This window comes from Mus musculus, chromosome 1 (assembly GCF_000001635.26).
Source record: "Mus musculus strain C57BL/6J chromosome 1, GRCm38.p6 C57BL/6J".
NCBI lineage: Eukaryota > Metazoa > Chordata > Mammalia > Rodentia > Muridae > Mus > Mus musculus.
Window position 1 is genome coordinate 7,148,746 of NC_000067.6, and position 25,134 is coordinate 7,173,879.

At 36.5% G+C, this 25,134-nt stretch overlaps 1 protein-coding gene across 4 annotated transcripts in view; it reads left to right on the forward strand.

The window, feature by feature from the left end:
- The window catches only part of Pcmtd1 (protein-L-isoaspartate (D-aspartate) O-methyltransferase domain containing 1), an 86,552-nt gene extending 61,669 nt beyond the window's left edge, over positions 1-24,883 (forward strand). For 2 of the 4 annotated variants that reach the window (XM_006495536.4, NM_183028.3), the window contains 3 exons: positions 12,147-12,318; positions 14,503-14,626; positions 20,770-24,883. In XM_006495536.4, the coding sequence (XP_006495599.1) occupies positions 12,265-12,318; positions 14,503-14,626; positions 20,770-21,137 (546 nt within the window). In that variant the 5' untranslated portion in view covers positions 12,147-12,264 and the 3' untranslated portion in view covers positions 21,138-24,883. Of the gene's footprint in view, positions 1-6,334; positions 6,527-12,146; positions 12,319-14,502; positions 14,627-17,563; positions 17,774-20,769 lie in introns of all 4 variants that reach the window. The other 2 variants (XR_373188.3, XM_006495535.3) reach the window with 2 other exon arrangements.
- Positions 24,884-25,134: the final 251 nt, after the last annotated feature.

Consider the following 25,134-nt stretch of genomic DNA (forward strand, 5'->3'; position numbering starts at 1 on the left):
TTGAAGACAACAAAACTGAGCCCCACCGCACTGCCTCAGCTCCTGCAGTAGTCTAGCAGAGGCTTTGTGCAACACATTATAGCTGGATCGTTAAGCACTTCAGGCAGGATTGAGGGAGTTGAGGCGCTCAGGTTATTTTTGTCTATAATATACAAAATAGATTTAAGTTGGCCAGGTAAATTATCGATTTTTGAACAACTTTTCTCTTTAGATTTATTTTATTTGTATGAGTGTTTTGCCTACGTGTCTGTGAGTACAGCCACATACATGTCTGGTGGATACAGAGTTCAGGAGAGGGCATTTGATCCCTTGCACTGGAGTTATAGACAATTTGAGAGGTGCCATGTGGGCACTGGAAGTCTTTCCAGCCCCAGAATAACTTTTCTTTAGGAGTAATTAACACCTAATTTATACTCTCGGTTATTTTCAATTGCCTACTGCATTTATTCCAAAATAGAAACACATTTAACAGAAATCAAAGTCATTAGCTCAAGTTATTTAACAAGAAGTTGATATTAAACTTTAGCATCTGTTTTTGTCTTCATCATTTTTCTCCTGTCTAATGACTAATGTGGTTGCTGAGTTTTGAGATGTGGGCAAGATTAATTTTTATTTAGTTATTGGGTTTTTTTTAATTATTGGATTTTCTGTAAAACATGTTTTAATATTGAAGCTTAACTGCCCATAAGAAGTTTTTGAATATATTTTAACTTAAAAAGTATAAAAGTAATATTAACAAAGGCTTAAAAATCTCTAATAAGGTCTGTTACATATGAGTTGTGAGTACATTTCATCTGTTGATATGTGAAGGTTCAATTTCTGATCCTTATTCAACAGGCTTAAGGAAGACTTGAGTCACTAAGGCAAATATGTCCAGGTTTGTTGCTGAGATGTGGTTCGGGTAACAGTGAAGAATGCTATGATTTCAGTGATTTTCATTTCGTGTAGCACAACAAATAAGCTTGAAGGCTATTTAGATGTCTCATTTGTTATTTATTTAATGGTGTGTGTGTGTGTGTGTGTGCTCATGTGAGTGTGGACATAAAGGTGTGCACACATGTGTGTATATGTGGAGACCAGGGATTGATGGCCAGGGAGGGATCTCTTTTCTTGATCACTCTTCATCTGTCTGTATGTTTTAGACAGGGTCTCTCACCCAAGTTGAAGCTCATCAACTCAGCCAAGTGTGTGCTACCATGCCAGGCTTTTTACATGTTTCTGGGGGATACAAACTCCAGTCCTCATGAGCATGACAGGCAATCCGTGGTATACCTCCTCAGCCCTTTTCTCTTTGTGTCTCAAAAAAACAAATGTTTTCACATAATTGAAAAATGATCAAAATTTTTCTGTTTGTTTTTTGAATACTGTTTTACAGTTTTTAAAAATAATTCCTAAAATGATCCATAGCATTTGGCGAAAAATAATCTATGACGTTGAATGTTTTTGCTGTTCTACTTAAAATCATTAACCAGGTATTTATCATAGTTGCTGAAGTTTTACAGCTTATTTTTGAATCATTTTTATGTTAATCCATTCTAAAGAAGATGGAACAATTTTAGTTTACTTCTTAGCAGGTGGTATTGTAGTCAGGTTTCTATTATTGTGATAAACACTGTGACCAAAAGCATTCTGGGAAGGAAAGGATATATTTCTTTTTATAGCTTAATGTCCATCACTGAAGGTAGTCACAGCAGGACCTCAAAAGCAGGAACCTGGTTACAGGAACTGAAGGAAAGGCCACAAAGATGGCTTCTTACTAACTTGTTCCCTATGGCTTTCTCAGCCAGCCAGCCTGCTTGCTTGCTTGCTTGCTTGCTTCCTTCTTTCCTTCCTTCCTTCCTTCCTTCCTTCCTTCCTTCCTTCCTTCCTTTCTAGATTTATTTATTATTATACATAAGTACACTGTAGATTTCTAAAGGCAAGCCAGGAGAGGGCATCAGATCTCATTACGGGTGGTTGTGAGCCACCATGTGGTTGCTGGGATTTGAACTCAGGACCTCCGGAAGAGCAGTCAGTGCTCTTACCTGCTGAGCCATCTCACTAGCCCTCAGCCTTCTTTCTTATTGCAACCTAGGACCTCCAGCAAATAGCACTGTCCACAGTAGTAGTCTGGGCCCTCCCACATCAATCATAAGTCAATAAAATACCCTCCACAGACTTGACTATAGGCCAGTATGATGGAGACATTTTTTTTCTCATGTTTCCTCTTTCCCAGAAGACCCTAGCTTGTGTCAAGTTAACCACCTAAGCATAACAGGTACAAAATACTACTTATTGTTCAATATCTTATATTGAATTTAATCATATTCTTGTATACAAAGAGTAGTACTAGGAAATTGTTTCATTTTACATAAAATAGCAACTGGTATAAAGTTATGTTATCAAAGTTCATTTGGCTACTTTTTTATTCTTTATTACATAATTTGGTTTTGGTAACCAGTTAGAGGATATATTTTTTCTTTCTGTCATACTTGTATCTTGATGATTCTTTAAGTTTTTTTAATCTTAAGATATTCTTACTTTCTTTCAATTAAAAAATTAGAACATTTGCAAAATGTAAGAAGTTTCTCTTGTAAACAGTTTCATATTTAATACAGTTATGGATGTGTGTGTGTCAAAATAGAGATCAAGGAAAAAGGGTCATTAAATTTTGTGTTGATATCTCATCATGTCTAGAATTCGGTAGTGTTGATGAGTTGTATGTGTTTTAAGGTGCACGTTGAAGGTTTGCTTACTTATATGTGCTAGGATCAGGATGAGTTCTCATACAAGAGAGGGTGAGAGATCTATTAACTAACCAGTGTTAGAATATCTAATATATAATGTAGAAATACGTGTGTGTGTGTGTGTGTGTGTGTGTGTGTGTGTGTGTGTGTGTGTTTGGTGTACAGGCTTGGGTCTTGTGTCTTAAATTGTATTTTTTCTTTGAGTAAAAGTGTCCTTAATATATGTCCATTGGTTTATGCTAGTTCTGCATGAACAGGTACGTGGCTCAGAGCAGCTCCTCAGTTTATTGTAATTGGCTCTGGGAAGCTGGAATGAAGGATTGCTTATTATTCACTGAATTTCCTTTTGAACTGGTCTTGTTACAAAGGTTTTCATAAATACAAATGACCAGATAAATTTTCAGGATTCCTGGGCTCAATGGTCTCTGAAGGTAGAGTCAGTGGTTTTACCTCTGCAGGAAAAGATGGCTCCATTCATTTGGCATGTTCTAGTAGCTTTACCCTGCTGTTGCCAGTTTACTGACCTCTAATAATGTCCATATATGACACAATGTTATATTTATTTTATTAAATATTTTTATTGCATCTACTTCCAGGAGTTGATTCTTACCTTCCATTATGTTGGTCCTGGGGATCAAACTCTGGTTGTCAGATTTGGTAGCAAGCAACTTTACCCATTGAGCCAAATTCATTTGACAGCCCTCAGAGACCATTTTTTAAAAGCTCACTCTGATCTAGATTGGTATTGGGGCCTTATTTGATGAGGTTGTTGTTGTTGTTGTTGTTGTTGTTGTTGTAGTAAGATTAGGTGCTTAGTTGAGGGGCTCTCTGTAAGCACGATGGCTAGGCAGTAATGTTCCACAGGAGGCAAGAAGGAAATCCACTTCAGCAGGACTCAGTAGCTGGGGTTGTTTCAAACTCTAGAGTCTGACACTGAACAGTTTATTTTAGGCCTGTTTAAGCACAGGACAATTATGGGGGAAAATAGATTCCTGATGATAATTAACTCTATCCCACGTGTACGACAAAGCTTAAGACATGCTCACCTTGAACCTCTTTACAAATTACTTGTGACCTTTTCCATAGAGATGGGCTCTATTGACTAAGAAACAATGCTCAAGGTAAGGGTCTAGGAAGAATGGCTGCGATAAGTGTAAAACTTTTGTGGAGTCGGGTGAGGCCTGGCTGTACAGATACATATACTATCAGGCTATTAACTACACCTACGTCCAGTTTTCCCGGCTGAAAACAGGTATACATCTCTTCTTTGAACCCTGTGTGTTAACACTCCTTCCTGAGTTCCCTAGTGCTTATCTGTGAGCACAAATACCTCATGCCTTCTAGATTTAGTCAACAAGAGGAGGAGGAATTTGGCGGAGTCAGATTACCCTCAAATCAGTAAACAAAATACACAAACAAAATGCACCTGTCCTGGTTTGAATACTTGGGTGAGTATTGTAGTTAAAAAAGATTAAATTGTAAACTTTGACCTAATGGAAGAGCTTGTCACTAGTAAAACATTTATTTATAGCTATGCAATACGCGTTTTTTAAATACATATGTGCGTATTTGACTCTTTGGACTCCTACTCCATTATGTTCTATAATGTCATTAGAGTGCATATGTTCTCTCCAGATGACTAGAGAGAAGATTTTAGAAATGTTTTTCAAATCTGTATCTTTATCCTACATAGAATGTACTGTTATTACTATATAATTGGGCACATAAATGAGTCATAATTCATGAAAAAGGTAGTATGGGGTCTGATGAGAAAATCTTTTGTCTTGGACCAGTAGTTCTGAACTTTGGGTCACAACCCCTTTGGGGATTAAACAACCCTTTCATAAGTTGCATATCAGATATCAGTGCTACTATTCAAAACAGTAGCAAAACAATTGTGAAGAAGCAAAGAAAATAATTTTATGGTTGGGGGGTCACCATCACATGATGACCTGTATTAAAAAGAAGATTAGGAGCCACTTTTAGATTCTGGTCAGTTAAAATTGATTGATTTTTTTTTTTAATTTGTTTGTCCTAGAATTGAGCTGCTCCAATGAACTATAGCCTATCCACTTTAAGATTTAGCTACAAAATGTAAAGTAGCCCTTTTATGTGACTCATGTATTTCCTTCAGATAAGAATCAGGCAATACCACTAATCCTAAACACACCGGCACAGTCAACTAAGACAGTCCTGCTTAGCTTTAGCAAGTGAAAAACAGTGCATTCTTTACCCTTGGTAGTTTTCAAAAGATATAACTGATATATAGCAATAATTAGTACCCGGCTTTACTTACAATTTATTAAAGGTTTACTTTTTACAGTGATTTGTACTTGAAAATTAAGTATTTCTGTATTCAGTTTTATCACTGGAGTATTTATTATGTCATTCATTTTAAAGAGAATTGTATTGAAATCATTTTGCTGTTGTAATTAGTTCATTATCCTCAGTATTTCTCAGTACACTTCAGATGTTTGTGTATTTTGCTATACTAATAGTGTCCAGAAATAATTTTATGCAAATATTGCCAGTTGTAAGCAGTTTTTTTTTTTCCTTTTACTCCCAGTGGTACTGAGGATTAAAACTCAAGGCTTTATACATGCTGGATCATTCTAACACTAAACTACATTGTCAGCATCTTTCAAATATGGTTTTGAACTGATTGTGTAAGACATACCGGTAATCCCAGCACTTGGGAGATTGAGGCAGGAGTGTCACTGAGTGTTTCAAGCTAGCCTAGGCTTCAGAGTCAAACCCTGTCTCAAAATTGTTCACTTCTTTCTTAATTTTCCATGTTCCCCTCCCCTTTTTGTGGTAGGGACTTGTTAAATTGCTCAAATCAGCTTCAAACTTCTGACCCTCCACCTCAGGTTCTACAGTGATGGGGTTGTAGGGATGAACCATAAATTTTAATGTGACAAAAAGTCAAATTGTTTGGGACAGAGAATCCTTAAAAATAGTGAACTATCAATTATATATATTAACATCTGTGCAGGGAATAATGTAATGGCTTTAAATGACTTAGCTGTCAGGTTTTCTATAAAACACTTAGTGACTGCTTCAATAATGTGGGTTTCTATAGTGCCTCAGTCATGCGGGTTTGATTATTCAGTGCGAACAAACAAAAGCACTTTATATACTTTCAACACTTTGCTTCAAATAATTCCTGGGTTGTCCTAGATGAGTCTGATGCAGTTGGAAGGGAAAACACTTGAAAAGGTAAAGTCTTTGTTTTCTAATTTTAATTCAACAGTTTAGTTATTGATTATAAGGTATTTGAATGATATATTTCAAGATCAAGACTTGCGTTTAGCCTAGCAGAGATTTTTAAAGTGTCTTATTTTTAACAAAGTAGTCATTTAAGACTCATTGTATTTTAATGAAATGTTTTAAGAAAAACATTTTGTGATTTCATTTGTCAGTTTGTTTCGGGTAAGATATGAGAAGGTAGGACTCTTCCCCAGGTCTTTGAAATTTCTTTATTCCATTGGAATAATTGTCTACAATTTCAATGACATTGTCCTCTGGCATCTAATAAATTAGGTGCGCAATTGCTGGCCCCAACTTCACAGTGTATTGAAGGGGAATGTTGTTTTTTCTACTCTCAGTCAGCTCCTAGACCTAGACTATCCGTCTAAGAGGGAAGCTACAGGGCAAGGCTAGGTCACCCTGATCTCCTAGCTGCTTTTCAAAAGAATTAAATGGGCAAGTTGGCAAGGTCCCTGCTGTGAATGAAATCATCTGTCCATCTGAAGAAGAAGATAATCCAACATGCACCTCTAAAGAAAACCACTGCTAAGGTAAGTGATTGGAATCGTGGTCTTACTTTGGGCAAGTGTTTATGTTCTCAGCCAAGATGTCTATATATTTTGCACTCTGCCATAAATTATTTTCAGTGCACAGCTTCGTAAGAGCAAGTGAAGTGTGTCCCTGTGTGGGAGCCTCAAAATAGTCATTGTATTTTTAGGTTTATTCATAATAAGCCTCAGAGGAATACATTCGTGGACATTTTAAAGGCTTTAAGACTTTCCCCCCTGTATACAGATAACTTTAATGTTAGTAGTGTGACTCAGGAAAGTGACTTTATTTAGGAGATCCTGTTTGGGAATTTTTCTAAAAATAAAAAAGTATCCGCCTATTTTAACTTAAGTACAACATTTTAGCAAGCATCTAATTTTAACCTAAAAACCAGAGAAAGAACACCTGAACCATTCTTGAATATAACTGCTTGTACTTGTCTATCATTTTGGTAGATGTGTTGCATTTCTCAGGTTTCATGAAATGTGCGCTTTGTATGAAAAGATGGGATTTGCATTTCCCCTTCCCTCTATATTCTAACCTGAACTACATGTATAATTTATCAGTCCCCATAGTGCTATTTTATACACAAAAGTCCTGGACAGTTTATTGCTTAGTCTTCTAGATTACACAGAAATTGTTGTTAAGGTTTAAAGTGTACTTTGCCTTTGTACATTTTAAGAAATTTAGGTGTGGCACAGCTTTTAGAATAGTCAACAACTAAGAATTGTTTCTACTCTTGGAAGAATCAATAGGAGTTATACCTGGTTAATACTATAACACTGCTAACAGCCACCATCTATGTCTTGATTCAATTATTTAGTTATTTTTGTCAATCATATTAATAAGCAAATCTATAAATATGTGCCAACATTTAACAAGGGTATATTTTAATTCATAAGATTTTTGAGAAAAAGGCCAGCAGTGGAATCTCTGTCATTCTCCAGCTGATTGGTATGAATTTATTTCATGAACGCTGTTGTAAAGGTACTGTGACATTACTGAGGTGGCTCTGATTCTCCACAGAATCTGCGCATGCTCCGCAGAAGCAACTGAAGGTTAACTTTTGTTCAAAAAGTTACTCTCTGTCTATATGTAAAACTTTAAAATGTTAACAATATGCAACTTTAGTTTTGTTCTTAACTTTTTTCTTTGTGAAACTTTATTACAGGCAGCAAATATTAAATATAATTAAGTATAATAAATAATGCTTGAATGGGAGAAACTTTGGGGAGATACTTATGTTGTTGTTTTTTAATTTATTTAACACTGTTATGCATTGGTAGTCACTTGTATATTTGGCTTACAAATTATTTTGTTTTTATTACCAACATTTTCTCACAGTTTTAGATATGTCTTAATTTTTATTCATGGAAATAGCACAGAAATTTTGGGATTTAAATTTATTTTTCTTATTATATTTTATTTATTTTGTTTTGGGTGTGGCATGGACTTGGGCAAGAACAACTTGCGGGTGTCATGGCATCCTCTACCATGTGGTGCCGAGGCCTGAACCCAGGTCATCAGGCTTGTCCGCAGGTGCTTTTAGCCTCTGAGCCATCTTACCATATTTCCTAATTCTAGTAGGCTCCCAAATTTAAGAGTTCTCTATAAGGAAATTAGTGTGTTAAAGTATAGTAAATAAGTGAATTAGAAGTCTATTTCATTTGTATTAGTGGACATTGGAGATTAGAAGGGAAAAAAAATTCAGGTTATACTAGAATAATAGCAATGCTTTTAGATATTCAGTTATATGATATTAAAGGCAAGAGTTAGTGTGATTTTTTTTTTCCACATGTTGACATAATGTATATACGATGTTGCAGTTATCAGTCAGCATCATGATCTGTGAACCACTATATACATTTTCAGTGCAATGGGCCTTTCCCAGCTAGCCCTATGACCTGAACTACAGCATCACTGTAGTGCAATGGACGCTGTAGAGTGCAGTGGACACTGTAGAGTGCAGTGGACACTGTAGAGTGCAGTGAACACTGTAGAGTGCAGAGGACACTGTAGAGTGCAGTGGACACATACATTCACGGTAACTTTATTTCTAGGCAAATCTCTTTGTTTTGTTTTGTTTTGTTAGGTATTTATTTCATTTACATTTCCAATGCTATCTAGGCAAATCTCTCTTCAGAGCTTAAGTGTTTTGTTTTTTTGTTTTTGTTTTGGTTTTTGGTTTTTGGTTTTTCGAGACAGGGTTTTTCTGTATAGCCCTGGCTGTTCTGGAACTCACTCTGTAGACCAGGCTGGCCTGGAACTCAGAAATCTGCCTGTCTCTGCCTCCCAAGTGCTGGGATTAAAGGCGTGCACCACCATGCCCGGCTTAGAGCTTAAGTTTCGTGATCATCATATTTACTTTATAATTTGAGTTCTTATTCAAAGTTGGTAGTTAGAAATGGTACTAATATAAAGCATATGTATTTCTTATATGTTTTCCTTAATTGAATAAATGCATTGGGAGAGGGTGGTTGTAATAGATGTTAGAGATACAGTTAAATTTAGACATAATCAGAGATGACAGAAACCAACCAAACCAAACAAACAAACAAAAGACAACCAAAGAGGAGGAAAATATTCCAAAGAGAAAACAGTATTTTAAGGAGAAAGTTCTTGTACCACCTGTCTGCCTGAGACAAGCAGATGGCCAGTTGTGTAATATTTTGTCCTTTGTAACTATGTAAACATTGTCTATTGGTATGCAATGTAAAAGTATTATTTAAACAACTTACTTTTTGTACAAAGATTTTGAAAATTTATGTGAATTTTATACACATATCAACTTGCATTGGAGTAGCCCCATTTTAAGGGCTCGATGTCAGGATTAATGGCTGTCATCTTGGATAGTATGGCTCTAGAACTCTCAGATCAAAGCTTTTAACTTCATGGAAGCCTCTGATTTCCAGGTCTGTCTGTTTCCTCGCACGTTCATTCTTCAGGAGTCATATTCCTTCCCTATAAATGCTAAGGCACTTATCACAATTATAAATTATACTGCCATAAGAAAATTAACTCGTCCATTTGCTTGTGTTTGCAGTAAGCACCCATAGCTGAAGCGAGGCCGTGTGTGCCTGACTAGACTAACAGGAACTGCTTTGGGGGGAACTTGGGCAGAGGCATACATTTTTAAAACCAGGCACAAAATTCTTGAATAACGTTCTGTGGTTTTAATTATAAGTTGCTCAGTTCTAATGGTGTTTTCTTAGATATTAGTTCTGCAAGCTGCCCTGGGTTTTAGCTATTTAATAGATTTCTAAAAGAACTTTAATATTTCAAAGTCTTTTGAATTTTTTAAAGATTCTGTGGATGTGAATGAAAGGATGGAGATTTTCAGATAGAACTTTCTTAGAATAACTTTAAAAAGAGCACTTAACATAAATTTGATAAAAAAAAAAATAAACCATGTGATTCACAGTATGATTACTTAAAGTCAAAAAATTACATTTTGGAGCTGGAGCAATGAGTCACTGGTTAAGGGAATTTGTTGTTCTTGCAGAGTGCCCAGGATTGATTCCCAACACTCACGTGATCGCCCAGAGCCATCTGTAATTCCAGTTCTAGGGGATGCAAATGCCCTGTCTGGCACATATGTGATTCATATTATATATACAGGCAAAATACTTTACATTCAGCTATTAAAGAGGAGAACATCATGAATTTTGCAGGCAAATGAATGGAACTAGAAAATATCATCCTGAGTGAGGTAACCCAGCCCCAAAAGGACATACATGGTATATACTCAATGAAAAGTAGATATTAGCCAAAAATTCAGAATACCCATGATACAATCCACAAGCTATCTGGTGGGACCTCCTTATGTATATACATGCACTAATAAGATATATAAATCTAAAATGAAATTACATTTTGACCCTATTTTAAACAATTAGAGGTTGGGTAGTCTTGTCTCTGAGAGAAATTAAATATCCCTAATGTGGGTAACCTAATACTTTTAAAGGCTAAGATTTCATTGTGAAGCTGATATCTTAAGTGTAACTTGAAAGTATAGTAGACATTCATTAATTAAAGGTAGCCAGTGAGGGCCATTTGGGGCAAAGGAACAGCACACACAGGCACAGGAGTAACTCTTCATGGTTCTCACATGGAATCAGAGAGAAGTAATTCAGTCTAGCTTCAGAGATGTTTACACAGCTTGTAGTAGTACTTGGAAGTCGGGTTGTGTCGTCATAACAGAATACAATCAGAAATGACAGACAGCATCTCATGATAAGCACATATTTAGGAATACTATATAAGAATTTTGAGGTGCTCTTGCTTTGTAACAACTGTTTTGCTCTGTGATTCCTAACCCACCCCTTGGACATGTGAATTAATCCCTTTGAGGGATTAATTTTCTCATGAATTTGTTGCCTCCTACCATTTCTTCCTTTAAAGATGTCAGTGTCAAAGCATTGCTGTACTTGGTGAGCAAATTATAGTACAGTTTCTTTAAAGGAGCCAGCAATCATAGTTCATCCAGAACATAGTATCCCCGTATTCTCTTCATGAGACCAAAATGATGGAAGAGAATTCTGAAAAATATAAGCAGTGAGATAGAGTTTACAGTTAAAAAAATTAATTAACACGCCTGGCTCACTGTGAAAGTATGGAGTTGAGAGTACAGTGTGTACTTTTCTTAACTCTACCTCCTAGCTCTTTCATCCCTTGCTGTTTTCCTTTACCCCCATCTACAAAGACAGTAGGGAATGACGGACAAGGCACAAGACTGGTAGATTCCTTAAATGTATGTTCACTGATGTATCTAAGCTGTAGTGAATTTTAATGAGAAGTAATATATAGTAAGCTCACTATTAATTATCCAAGGATATGTTTTCTGAAGTAAAGTTGATTCTGATTGAAATCATTTGGTCATCCTTCAGTGTATGCCAATCTTTTACTGTAAATTATTTCATTTGTATTAGTGGCTCAATCCTGCTCTATGATTTTATTATTACAAAAATTAAGAATTAGTTTTAAAAGATTGGATGTGGTTGGGAACGGTGGTTCATACTGTAATTGAAGCATTAAAAGAGGCTGAAGCAGGGCTACTTCAAGGGGTTTGAGCCCAGCTTGAATTTAAGGTGTAAGGGGTGAAAAGAATTGTATTTGCATTGAGGTTTCAGTTTTAGTTTGCATAATAGTTTATTTTTTACTTTATTGACAGAATTTAAGAAATAACACTGAAGTCTATAGAGAGTAGTCTGTTGATGTATAATATTACCAGGAACCAGCATTATGATTTAATTTGAAGAATCTTGAAACCATATCTCCTTTTGTGTCACTTAAGAAAATCATAGGGGCCAAAGCTGAAGTTATAAAAGCATCTCAAAATTGTGGTTTGATGGACTTTCATTATATTTACTTCTATGCTTCACTTCTAGTAAAGTTTCATATGGCCCAAAATAGGTTAATGCTTTGTATGCTGTATCGTAGATAAAAAACCAACATACTTGGTCAATGTTAAATTTCACTTATTTTTAAATAAGATTTCCTAATTATATTTTATTCTTAAAATTAATTTTGGTTGCCTTGCGTTTTCTAAGACAGGATTATGGGGATTTGTTAAAGAACTAATGTTTTGTTAAAACCAATTAAAATGTTTGTTTTCCCACATAGATTTGAATTCTGTGAACCCGCATTTGTGGTGGGTAATTGCCTTCAGATAGCTTCTGACAGTCATCAGTATGATCGAATTTACTGTGGAGCTGGAGTCCAGAAAGACCACGAAAACTACATGAAGATCTTACTCAAAGTTGGGGGCATATTGGTCATGCCTATAGAGGATCAGGTACTTTTACTGTCCTGCATTTGTCACAGGACAGTTGTAACATTGGGAATTAGGACTCTGACAGAGAAAGATAGATTGTAACTTTAAAGAAGAAACATTTTTATAGATCTGTTTATGTATATACATAGAAAGAAGCTTGAAAGAGATCCTTAAATATTTTAAGCCAAGCAGATGTAGAGAGGAAATATGATGGGAGACTAGAGCTCACTTGAATAGTCAGCCTCCGCCAGTCAGCCAAGCTCCTCATTTGAATGCATACCCTCTACCTGTAACATGTCAACTCTGGTGCATGGCTAGCTTCAAGCACTTAGCTTCATAAATAAAATGAGCCTTTTAAGAAACAAAACCAGGCTAGAAAGTTGGCTCAGTAGATAAGAATGCTAAAAATTATTAGAAATGCTTTTGGAAGGACCAGGGATGTGTTTGAGTTGTAGAGGGCTTAACTCCCAGGTAAGGCTACGAACTCTCCGTGGCAACACACATGTACACAGAAAACTTGGGCATGGCTGGCTCAGTGTGAAGGTGTGGAGATGAGAGCAAGTGTACACTGTGTTTAACACATATCTACACAGTTCCATGTACTTTACTTGATTTACTTGAGCATTTCTGAAGTTTACACCTATAATTACTGACTTGCTTGAGTTCCTTTAATGATGTGTTTGAAAATATGTTTTTCTTGAGCAAGGATCTTGTTATATAACTCAAGCTAACCTGCAGTATAGAACATTGATGTCTTAGTTCATGCATACTGGGATTATAGACATTCTAAAATTGGATATGTTTACTGAATTAATATGCTTCTTTTTGCGATTATTTAAAGCATTAAACTACATTTATCATGTATGTGTGGGTGTATCTGGGCATGCCACAGAACACATTTGGAAGTCAAAAGACAACTTGTAAGAGTTGTTTTCTCCTTTGGCATGTGAGTCTCAGGAATGAAACTCAGGTTACATGTTTGGCAGCAAGCATTCTTACAGGCAGCCATCTCTCTGGCTCTATTTGTGATGTGAAATTAAGGTTAGAATTAGAATCTCTTACCCCTGTTATAGAAGAGCATAAAGTGAGTTCACTGGTATAGTCCTCCTAACAGTACTCTAACCAAATGACTGAACCTATTTCAGAAATTTATTTAGGGAGGCAGTGTTGTGGACAGATCTGTACGGATACTTGTAGAAGCTTATAGAAGCTGGGTGTAACATAGAGACGTAGTTTATCCATATTTGGATATTCCTTTTGTATTGAAACATCTGTCTTGAAACTAGAGACACATGGCTCACTTGTTCAGAATGCTTTTTGTGCAGTCCTAGGGCAAGAGCTAGAATCCAGACTCCAGTAGTAAGCTGGTTGTCCGGCAGATGCCTGTAACTCCAGCTTTCAGTTCTGGTTTCCACACGTGTGCATGTGCACATACTCAACGAGGTCCTTCCCAGACCACATGTGTATGAATCCTTCAATGGCATATATACATAAATTTATTCATTGTGAATTTCATACATACAAACAATTATAGGCATTCTAAAATTAGCACCATTCACTGGAGAATGGTCAGCCTAACAAGGACACCATTCCTAAAGGAAACTGATTTTCGTTTTCCTAGCAGCCATCATCTATCAATACATACCTCAGCTGTGGGTGGGGCCTTATGAGGCCTTCCTGGATGGAAATGCTGAAATTTTGATCATAAACTGCTATGTGCCCATGGGTGCCATGGTCTTGTCATGTTGAGAAAACACCATTTTGTAGTAATGCTGTATGATCTCTGACTCTTACAGTTTTTCTGTCCTCTTTTGGGGGGGATGTTCCCTGAGCATTGAGAAGGTGTGATGTAGATGTCCTGTTTATGGCTGAGTACTCCACAAACACTTACTCTCTGGAGTTTGACAAATTGTGAGTCTCCAATAAGGACTGAGTAACATCAGTCATGATGGAGAGTTGATTACTATTTAGTCTGTTTAGTCAGACAATAGTAGTAGGTTCTCCCCTGGGTTCTGTAAGCTCAGACTTAAAGTAGCAGGCATGCATTTCCTGTGGAGTACATGGTAGATTTCTTGTGTTATAATACATAATTGAGTAGAAATATCTTGGTTGCATTTAAATGTTAACTTCTCATTAACAATTATTCTTGTAAAAATTTGACATTAAAGTAATTGAATTGCTTCTTTCTTGTTTCACTCCAAATAGTTGACACAGATTATGCGGACTGGACAAAACACTTGGGAAAGTAAAAATATCCTTGCGGTTTCCTTTGCACCACTAGTACAGCCTAGTAAGAATGATAATGGCACACCGGACTCTGTGGGGCTCCGTAAGTAGATATTTGAACCCAGAATGAGTTGTCACTGATGGCATTTAGTAGATCATATATATGATTATAACAAATTGAATATGGCAATAATGCAATGAGTAGGTTGATTATTCTTAATTTAGAAAAAAAGTCAAGTCTTTATGTAGTATGGGGCGCTGTATCTTCCTTCAAGAAACTTAGAGAATCGGATCATACCAACTGTAAACTTACTAGTTTGTAATGTAGTAGGAAGTAACTGTGGTGTTATAGAGTACACTTAGATCCAGCACAATTCAGACACCAAGTCAATACAGAAAACAACATTTTATTCTAATCAGCTCCTACTGATCAATCAGGGGTGTCGAGACTTGTGAGATGAACTGCAATTCCCACCCCAGCCCCTCAGCCAGAATGTTACAGAACTTTTAAGCCTGAAAACCACAAACATCTGTGCCAAGTTACAGTTACATTTTTCTACCAATCAAAATTCAGGGAAAAGAAACTTTCCTAGGGACATTTCCCTATGTGGTACACTTACCCTGTAGTCATTGGTTGGTTTATTCAACTGTGGCAGGGCAACTTGCTTAGCACTCATGTCTCAACCTGCCCTCCAGGATGTCAGTTACCCACATACATGTCTCTTTCTCTACCAAACAGGATGTCAGTTACCTAGGGAGGTTTGGGAACTTAGAGTTTATTTGACCCCTATTCAAAATGGAAAGCTCTCTCAAAATGACTTCAGTTTGATTCCTCCTCATAGTAGAAGAGCATCTAGGCTAAGGGTAGCAGGAAGGAAGGCTTGTCTGCTACTGCTCCATGGTCGGAATTACAATGAGAATGCTGTCAGAGACCCTACTTGGCCAAGTGTTTATGGCAGTGTCATTTATCTCTTCTCTTCTCTTCTCTTCTCTTCTCTTCTCTTCTCTTCTCTTCTCTTCTCTTCTCTTCTCTTCTCTTCTCTTCTCTTCTCTTCTCTTCTCTTCTCGAGTCAGGGTCTCCTGTTCACTGTAAAGCCAAGGATGGCCTTGCACTCATATTCTTCATGCCTCTACCTTCTGAGTGCTGAAGTGCAAGTCCACTACATTGAGTGGCAGCATCTTTCCAAGATAGTGACTATAGAAGGTGTTAGGCTCATGAAGAACATGAGGAGTTCAAGATCAGGAGCATGTTTGGTGCCTGTGGAGGATGGATCATCACCTGGACAGTGGACTAGTTATTGTGAGGATAGCTTATGTGGGTGTGGATAGAATTGCTTGAAGGCAGAAAAATACCACAATGTGAGGAATGTGGGTGGAGGAAGAGGAATTGGTTTTCCCTTTAATGACTAGCTGAGTATGTTTGTGTTACATTATTTGGAAGGAGGGGAAGAGAGTGTGGACATTTTCTTTGGGGTATGTTTGAGGTGCCTACGAGTTTTTAAGTGTCAGGAAGCCTTTCGGTCCAAAACCTACTAAACAACTGAAATATCAGTACCGAATCTTCACTGTCAAAGACGGTGTCTGAAGCAGTGCTTGGACAACAAATAGATTAAATTATCCAAGGAAAGTAGAGATAAGAGGTAGGGAAGAGGGATTTGAGTTGGACCTGTTACCCACAAATTCAAGATAAAACAGTGAGACTCCTTAGTAAAGATGGGACCTAAGTATATGAGATGTCGGAGACCAACAAAAAGAGTCTCAAGGAGCGTGTGGTAGGCATTTCACCTGATCCTTGAGAAAGAAAGGGAAACTACCGTTAACTAGCTTTGAATATATCATAGTTTTGTTAACCATTAAATAAAGCTTTACTACAGATGAACCTCTCATTTAATTTGCTTTTATTTCATAGGAATTTGGATTTATACAGAAAACCCATTTTATTCTTAGTACTTGTTTGATTTTCTTTTTTTGTTTTGTCTTTTTGGTTTTTTTGTTTTTTTTTTTTAAATTTTATTTTTAACCATCTGACATTGGAACTAAAATGCTTTGCCTAGTATGTGACCTGTAATAATGGTTAGTAAAAAGCAGGTGGGAGTCTTGGGAAATTCATTACCTGTTTGATCCACTTCCTTAGTTCTTAGCATTTGAGGGATGATAAACTCAGAGAGGTCAGATACCTTAATGATTGTTGTGTCACAGCTCACTTAACCCAGCAGGATCAGCGAGAGGGAAGGAGCTTAGATTTGCATGGTTCTCTTAGACTTGTCCGCCCAGTTACAGGAAGCATACACATGAGTGAGCAGAGCCTAGCTGTTTTGTATGAGTTTTATGGCCGCATCAGAGACATATGTAGCCAAAGGTGGTTTTTTTTTGGTTTTTTTTTGTTTTTGTTTTTGTTTTTGTTTTTTACATACACAAATCACAAGCTATTTCGGGGAAATTAAGAGAGGTAGACTCTGAGACCTTTGGGTCCTATGGTAAGTATCATTCTCTGGGTGTGTCATTGGCATAAAGGTTTCTTCACCTGGACCCTAGAGAGTGCTATGGAGACATAGTGACTACTTTTAAGGATTTATAAAGTTCTTCCATCTTGACTTTGTGTTTCTATTTTCATCTCATTTAGAAAGAGACTAAGCTCTCAGTTCTGAAAAATTTTTAAATTTTCATAATTTAGAAACTATTCATAACCAACCTTTTAAAAATGCTTATTGGCTATTTGGTAATAACAATGTACAAGAGACAAACCACATAAAAATATCCACATTTAACAGAAAACAAAAAATAAGAGAAGTTAAAGAATTAAAGGAGACTCATTCTGATAGAAATTTGAAATGACTGAGCTGCAGCATTCATATCCTTCTAGACTACTGAAATCAGGAATATGTGCTGGCTATCTAGCACCTGACTCAAATGAGAATTGTCACTTGTACATGGTTTATAGTTGTTTGATGCCGTCTGCATACTCATGTCATTCTTTACTAACTAAAGTACTAGTTAATGGAAGAAATAATGATATAACGCCATTTTCCCATTTTTTCAGACAGAATTGTGGCTATTTTTGATACTTTGGGTTCTCATAGCCCAGTGGAAAGTACTAAACCCTCTGTGGCCCATGCTGCCCATGCTGGTGTTCTTACACAGCAGGAGCTTTGTATATGAGCACACTTCTTTCTATTAGGCTTTGCAGCTGCCATGGAAACACTTTACTCAAGAAAACTTCACATTCTTCTTTATCTGACACTTCCTTTAGGTTAGTGTTTATGTGTCTTAGCTACAAGTATGATTACATGCTAACAGTGTAACTGATAATTGGCATGAACACTGTTCTGCAGGTTTTCAGTTTTCATTCACCATTACAAAAATAGAAATGGTAAATAAGATAGCCAGCTATTGGACCTTTGTTGGATATGTATGAGTATAAACTAGAAATAAACTTAGCAAGGGCCAGCAAGAAGGTTCAGTGGCTACAGATAATATTTGTAGAACAAGCCTAATGACTTGCATTTGATCCCAGGAACCCACAGTAGAAGGAGAAAATCAACTCCCGAAAGCCATCCTCTGGGCCTCCGTGCATGTGCTGTGGCATGTGCGTATCCACATGCAAATACACACCATCACGGTACACACAATGGGAGCGGGGGGGGGGGGGGGGGGACAAACGAGGGAAGGAAGACAGTGAATTACGATAATTTGCAATGTACAGGGTCCAACTAAAAGAATCCATCATCCCCCTGAAATGCATTTTCAATAGAAGTAATTTAAGTGGGGATGGAAGAGGGAGAGAGTTGATGAAATGGGATTGGCATCAAGATAGTTGTTAATCTCAGAGCCAAGATATATTTTCTATATTAACTCATTCTGTATATAAACAACAGTCTCTGAAAGCAAATTGAGAATTCTGGAAGTTGCTTTTCCCCATCTTTGTATAATAATCATACGATGAAAAGGTTTTAAAAATTGTTATTTGCTAAAATTCTGTGGAAGAATAAAGACTAAGTTTTCTTTCTGTTAAGTCACAGTATCTATTTGTTTGTAAAACATTACAGTAGACTAAAACACTGGACCCAAATCCCGCAAGAACAGTACCCTTATAAACCCCGTGCTAAATGGATATAGTAACAATAAATTACCACTCATATTCAGTAGCTTATTAAAATAAAGATACAATTTTTCTTGTGATTTATCACAATTTTTATTTGACTTAAAAATCATATTTCTTTCCATTGTTTTATGTGGCATGTGGTTTATATGCATATAAAAACTGTAGGAATATGATTTAAAATTTAAAAAAGAAGAGGTATATTTAAGTCCAGGGGCACTGAATACAATAATTATAAAATTTTATGGCATTGGTTTCTGTGGACTCAATCTTTTAAAAATATTTATATTTGAAGTCATGTTGGGTTTTTGTTTGTTTGTTTATTTGTTTTTTAAGGAAAACCAGAATGTTTTTTATATGGTTCAACCTAAATAAATGACTTTTCCCCTTTTTTGTTTGTTGTTGTAATTGCTTATTTTTATGAGTGTATCACTCTAGTTTTGGCTGTAAAGACATAGACTTTTAAAAATTGTTTATTTTTTGTGTATGATCTGTACATATACATGGGTGGGGATGCATGTACCTGTGCATGTACATCCATGTAGAGGCTAGAGGAAGTCCCAGCAACCCTTCTATGTCCTGTATTGCTGATACTGCTTCTGAAATGACCTTCTTGGTTAGCGATGACATATATCTGAGATTCAAGAATACAAGCAAACATGTGAATTTTCTTCTCATCCTGGTCTCCCGTCTGCATTTGAAGTGTTTGTATTTCACATCAGCAGCTGCCCAGAAGTTCATGCTAGACAGCGGATATTTTAATTTGTTGTTGTCCTTTTAGCTTCAATCCAATTTGTTTCTGTGCTGTCTCAATTTCTGTCCTATCCCTTTCTGTCAGTGTGGCCATATCCTACGTGATCACCTAAGTGTTTGACCTGCTATCCCAGACATTGCCAGCTACACACCATTCAGTTCTTAGCACATGAAGCCCATTCTTCTATTGCTGTTCCCTGCTGATCTCTCTGATCTATTGTTTTTCTCTGCTGATCTCTCTGATCTTTTGCTGTTCCCTGCTGATCTCTCTGATCATTTTTGTGGCTGCTAGGTGATTCAGCTCCCTAAACTCTGGCAAAGCAGTCTCCGTGAGGAGGATTTTCCCGCCAGCTAGTGGAACACTGCCAGATCTGTAGCCAAGAACTTCCTGTGGCATCACTACTGTTTTGTTCTTTTCATATTCGTTGGTTTTTCTCTTTCTTATTTCCCTTTTCATCCCTTCTCCATCTTTTTTAAACCTATCTCTTCCACATATGTGAGCTCACTGTATTCATGGACTTTCCCAGATTAAAGCAGTCATGTATCTAAATGAGTTCTTATGTGTCTGGCCTATTATTTAGCAAGTGATTTGTTAAGTAATTTGGGGAAAAATTTTGGGTCAGAGGCACAGTTCGTATCCTTCCTCCATTTCGTAATGTATTTGATGTAAGTAAACATCAGTGTCTTAAAACAATGCCTCTTGTACCAGGGACCTGTGTTAATTTACAACTCCTATTTGATGGTACTTTGCTGTGAACAAATGTACTTATGGTTATCTCCCCCTGCCCACTTGTCTCACTCTCTAGCCACACACACATGTCCATATGTGAGCACCCCCAGCAACTTCAGAGTTCGGGCAGCTATTAAAATGTTTCATTGAATTTTTCTGATAAGTATTTATTTCCATATAATTTACTTATTTTCTTAAGAAAAGGGTTTTTATATTTATTTTTAATTTGTGTGACTGTTTTGCCTGTATATATACATGCACAACATTTACATACCTGCTCCCTCAGGTCAGAAGTGGGTATTAGGTCATTTGGAACTGGAGTTCCAAATGGTTATGATCAACACTGCACCCCCTACCCTGCAAACCCCATATAACTTAAACAAACAACAGTGTTAAATAATAAACAGAGTAAAATCTCTCATGAGCTTACCATGTTGTCTTTATCCTGTTTCTAAATTATTATTTATTCTTCCAGAGACTATGCATACCTATAAATAGCAACATGGACATTTACCTATTTTACTACACTGCACACTCTGCTCAGTGTGCATTAAGTCATTATATATTAAGCATTCTCAAAGCAGGTTTTTATAGTTTTATGTTTTCTAAAGTTTGTGAAAAAACCTACATTGTATAATGGTTTCTTTTTTGTGTTTGTTTGTAGCTCCATGTGCTGTCAGGAATCTCCAAGACTTGGCTCGCATTTACATTCGACGTACACTTAGAAACTTCATAAATGATGAGATGCAGGCCAAGGGGATTCCACAAAGGGCTCCACCCAAGAGGAAAAGAAAGAGAGTTAAACAGAGAATTAATACTTACGTATTTGTGGGTAATCAGCTTATCCCTCAGCCTCTAGACAGTGAAGAGGATGAAAAAATGGAAGAAGACAGCAAAGAAGAAGAGGAGAAAGAGCACATCGAAGCCATGAAGCGCGAGGAACCACCTCAGAACCTACTGAGGGAAAAGATAATGAAGCTGCCACTCCCAGAGTCTTTAAAGGCTTACTTGACATATTTTCGAGACAAATAACTTAAACAAGGAAGAATGCCTACTGATAAACTCCCTTACTCTTGTAAATGTAGTATTAATTAGGACTTAGAGAATTACTTCATTAGAATGAATTATTGCAGAAAAAAGTCTAAGTTATTTCTTTTAATAACAGAAATGATGTATTCAGTGATTTAAAAGAGTCTCTTTCCTAAGATCTATTTTTCTTAAATCTTGAAGAATTACTGTTTTGATCTCAAAGTGGGATGGGTCAATAGTAAGAACTTTGTATACAGTACTCTTTCTGGTTCTTCATGGATTTGTAGTGTTGGCAATTGAATTTCATTCTATAAGAGGTTGATACACATATTGTCACACATATAGGCTTATTTAAATTGCCGTTTGCATTTCTGTTACTTGAGCTTGCTTATCTAATAAGGAAAGCAAATGCTTGTAGACCTACTTACCTTACTTATGTTCTAGACATATTCCGGGCAACGTATGAGTGCAATACTAATTCAAGATACTGAGTAATTTAGCTTTAAAAACCACAGACTTCATGAAATTTTACAGACCCGAAACTTAAGCTTTTGAATCTATTGCCAAAAGGCATGGGGAAAATTTCTGCTTCTCTCATAGAGATTTTTAAGAGCTAGTGAATGTTAAAGTAGGAAGTGGCTACTTGACACAACTAGTTTGTATGGGCCCTTTGTGTTCTCAGTATTTAAAGATAATGAGGTTATCTTAACTATAGAATTTTAAGCGGTAGTATATTTAGGATTGCTTTTCTATAAATAACTATAAAGTATTAGATTTGGAAAGTCATTCACTGTCCCATTTGCTTCTAAATGCAGACTGTGAATAAGTCACATTAAGTGATCAGCACTGCTTAGGGACCTCCAGCAGCAGGGGGAATGATATGATCAGTAGAGACATTTTAGCAGTGGAACTTTTCATTAAGTAGATATTTATCTTTGACAAGGTAGGCCACACTGGCCTCATCTGCTCTGAATCTTTCTAATATAAATAGTCATGGGAGTTGTATGTAGATGCGTTTGTGTTAAAACTTGCTTCAGAATCAGAGTGGGATCTCTGGGACCTATACCAAACTCATTATCCTTCATTCTGTATTTTGTTTCTTTGATAGAATGATGATGATTTTCACTTTTTGCTTAATACTACATTCTTAAGCTACTTACATAGGGTATCAGTGATACACCAGGCAGTGCATGTCATTACTAGTTCTTTCTTCCTGGTAGGGCCTGCACAGTTATTCCTGGTTAAGAAGCTGTGGGATGTGACCTACTTACTGCTTACCATCACACGGAAGGGAAGATTTCAAGTGTCTCACTTATTCCCACCACATCACTGTCAGAGCACCCTCTCGGATTTACATAAGGAAGTACAATCATGATGATTCAAATAGTTTATAACTCAGGTCCAATAATTCTGTGTAGGTGATCAGTTAAAACAGTTTAAAGATGAAATTGACCCAAATAATTGATAATGTTTTAATAATGTGAACAACAGTGTTATGGAAAGGATTCGTTTGACTCTTGTGAAATGGGCCTGTATGATTTTTCTTAATGTAATTAGTAAACAAACTATTATTAAGATATGCTCTATCCTGTTTCTGTCCAAAAAAGAAAAAAGACATCTCCCTCTCTCTGACGTGGTACTGGGGGTTAAACCCAGGACCAGGACCTCTTGCATGCTAGGCAAGCACTCTACAAATGAGATATATCCCTAGACCAACATACTCTTTTATTCTTTTTAAAATTTTGTTTAAGAAGTTTAATCTTGAACTCCTGATACCCACATAGTCTTATCTGGGAAGAGTTGTCATTTATTTTCCATTCTGTCACCCACATCTCTTTACTTTTCTCTTAAGAGCTTGATGTACAGAAAACTGAAAATATGTAATGCTCAGTGATCTTATTATTTAGGAGTGTTTTGACTGATATATTTAAAGATAGATTATATTCATGCTGTCTTCTGTTGACTTTGAGAAATTGTACAGTAGATTGTCTTGATCATTGCATTTGTTGTCTTTGAAATGTATATTTTGTCATTTTAAATTCATTTACTTTTCAGGTGTGACTTTATGGTTGACTTTTAAAGGTAGGGATAGATGAAAATTTAAGGAAAGCTATCTTATCTATCAACTCGGATGCATTAGATTAAGAATATTTGGGTTCGGGCTTATTTTTATTTGAGTGTGGAAAGTTATGCTTTATAAGTAAAGAAGTAGCAAATACAGATGAAATAAAAATAAATGGAAGAATATAAAGAAGAAAAAACTAAGAAAATAAACAAAAATGTAAGTGAAAGTAAGCCATATGTGATGGCTACTGCCTGTGGTCAGGGCTTGAGAAGCTGAGGCAGGAGGATTACAAATTTAAGGCATCTGTGGTTTCAGAGGGACTTTGAAGCCCATCTGGACCACAGAGTAAGACCGGCTTTTGTTCTTCAGAGAACATAAACAAAAGAAAGTATATGATAATTATGGGGAATAGTCTCGTGGATTTAAATATAGACAAAAATACATTTAAGTTTATCTTTTGAAGACAACAAAGAGGGCTTGAATGGATGTGTGTGGGGCTTAAGTCATGCTGCAGATTGGAGACAGGGCCTGAAGGAACATCGACCATCACTGAAATCCCCAGGATCTGGGAGCAACACCATAGCTGCCAAGGGTCTAATTTAAATCTGTCCTACTCACTGGTCAACATATTGGACTCTGGTGTTAATATAATGTTAAAATAGCTGCTTACATGGTTAAAAGAAAAGAAAAGAAAATGTGCTGATTGTTTGAGATGAAAGTAAAAGAAAACCTGCTAAATCATTGGGGAACTTGGGAGGAAAATCATTTTAAATAAACAAATCACATCATTACACAGCATTATCCAGTGGCCTGCCTCTTTTATTTTTCTCTTATTTTTGTGATCAATAATCACTGTACATATAGATATTTAGCCACTTTTTTTAGCTCCATCGACTTCAGTGGTTAGGTCAGTCCCCATCGAGACACCGGACTTAAAGAACTGAGCATTGATAAGAACTCAGTATGGCTGCATAGGAGACAAGAACAAGCAGTGATCTAGTGATTCACACCTGTCTTGCCTTTACTGTATTCACAGGAGCTTTGGATTGAGAAGAATTCAGTCAAGGAGCAGGAGGTAGGCTTAAGGCAGGCCTGGATAAAGTATGGTCCTGGAAGATGTCCCAAAGAAATTCAAAGATGATTATTTCTTTAGTTTTTGCCTTGTCCTCACCAGTAATTGCTCCCATCTAGGGAGAGGGAGGGATATTGATGTCTCTCTTTTAAACATATGTTTACTCTTCCAAGGTGACTTATGGGACTAAGAAAGGAAGCAAAGCTTTTTACCAAAAGTAGACTTAAACTTTGAGTTTTTACGTTGCTGTTTATATCTCTAATTCAGCACTCTTATTGCTGTAGCTAAGCCTTTTCGATTCTATATTAAGTAGAGTTGAAAGTGGAGATCTTTCTTGAGTTCTTAGTAGTGGAAATGCTGAGCTCTCCCATAAAAATGATGTGCCTGAATGGTTTGCCATATATAGCCTTTATTATGTGATGATATGATCCTTTTATTCTGAATTTCTTCAGGACTTTTAACATAAGGGGATGTTAAATTTTGTCCAAAGCCATTTTTTTTTGCATTTATAAAGATGATCATGTTATTCTGTCTTTGAGCCCATTTATGTAATTTCTAATACACACACACACATCCCTGTATCTGGAATAAAGCCAATGTAGTTGTGGTGAATTATTTTTTTGAGGTGTTCTTGAATTTGTTTTGTAAATGTTAAGAATTTTTGTGTCAGTAAGGGATCTTGGCCTTTTAGTTGTGCCATTAATCTGGTTTTGTCATTGGAACATTTAAAAGGCTTAGAAATATTCCCTCCTTTTCTATTTATGGGACAATTTGAGAAGCATTTGGTGTATTAATTTTTCTTTGAGGACCTGGTAAAATTCATCAGTGAATCCACCAGGTCCTGGACTTTTTTAGTAGTGATG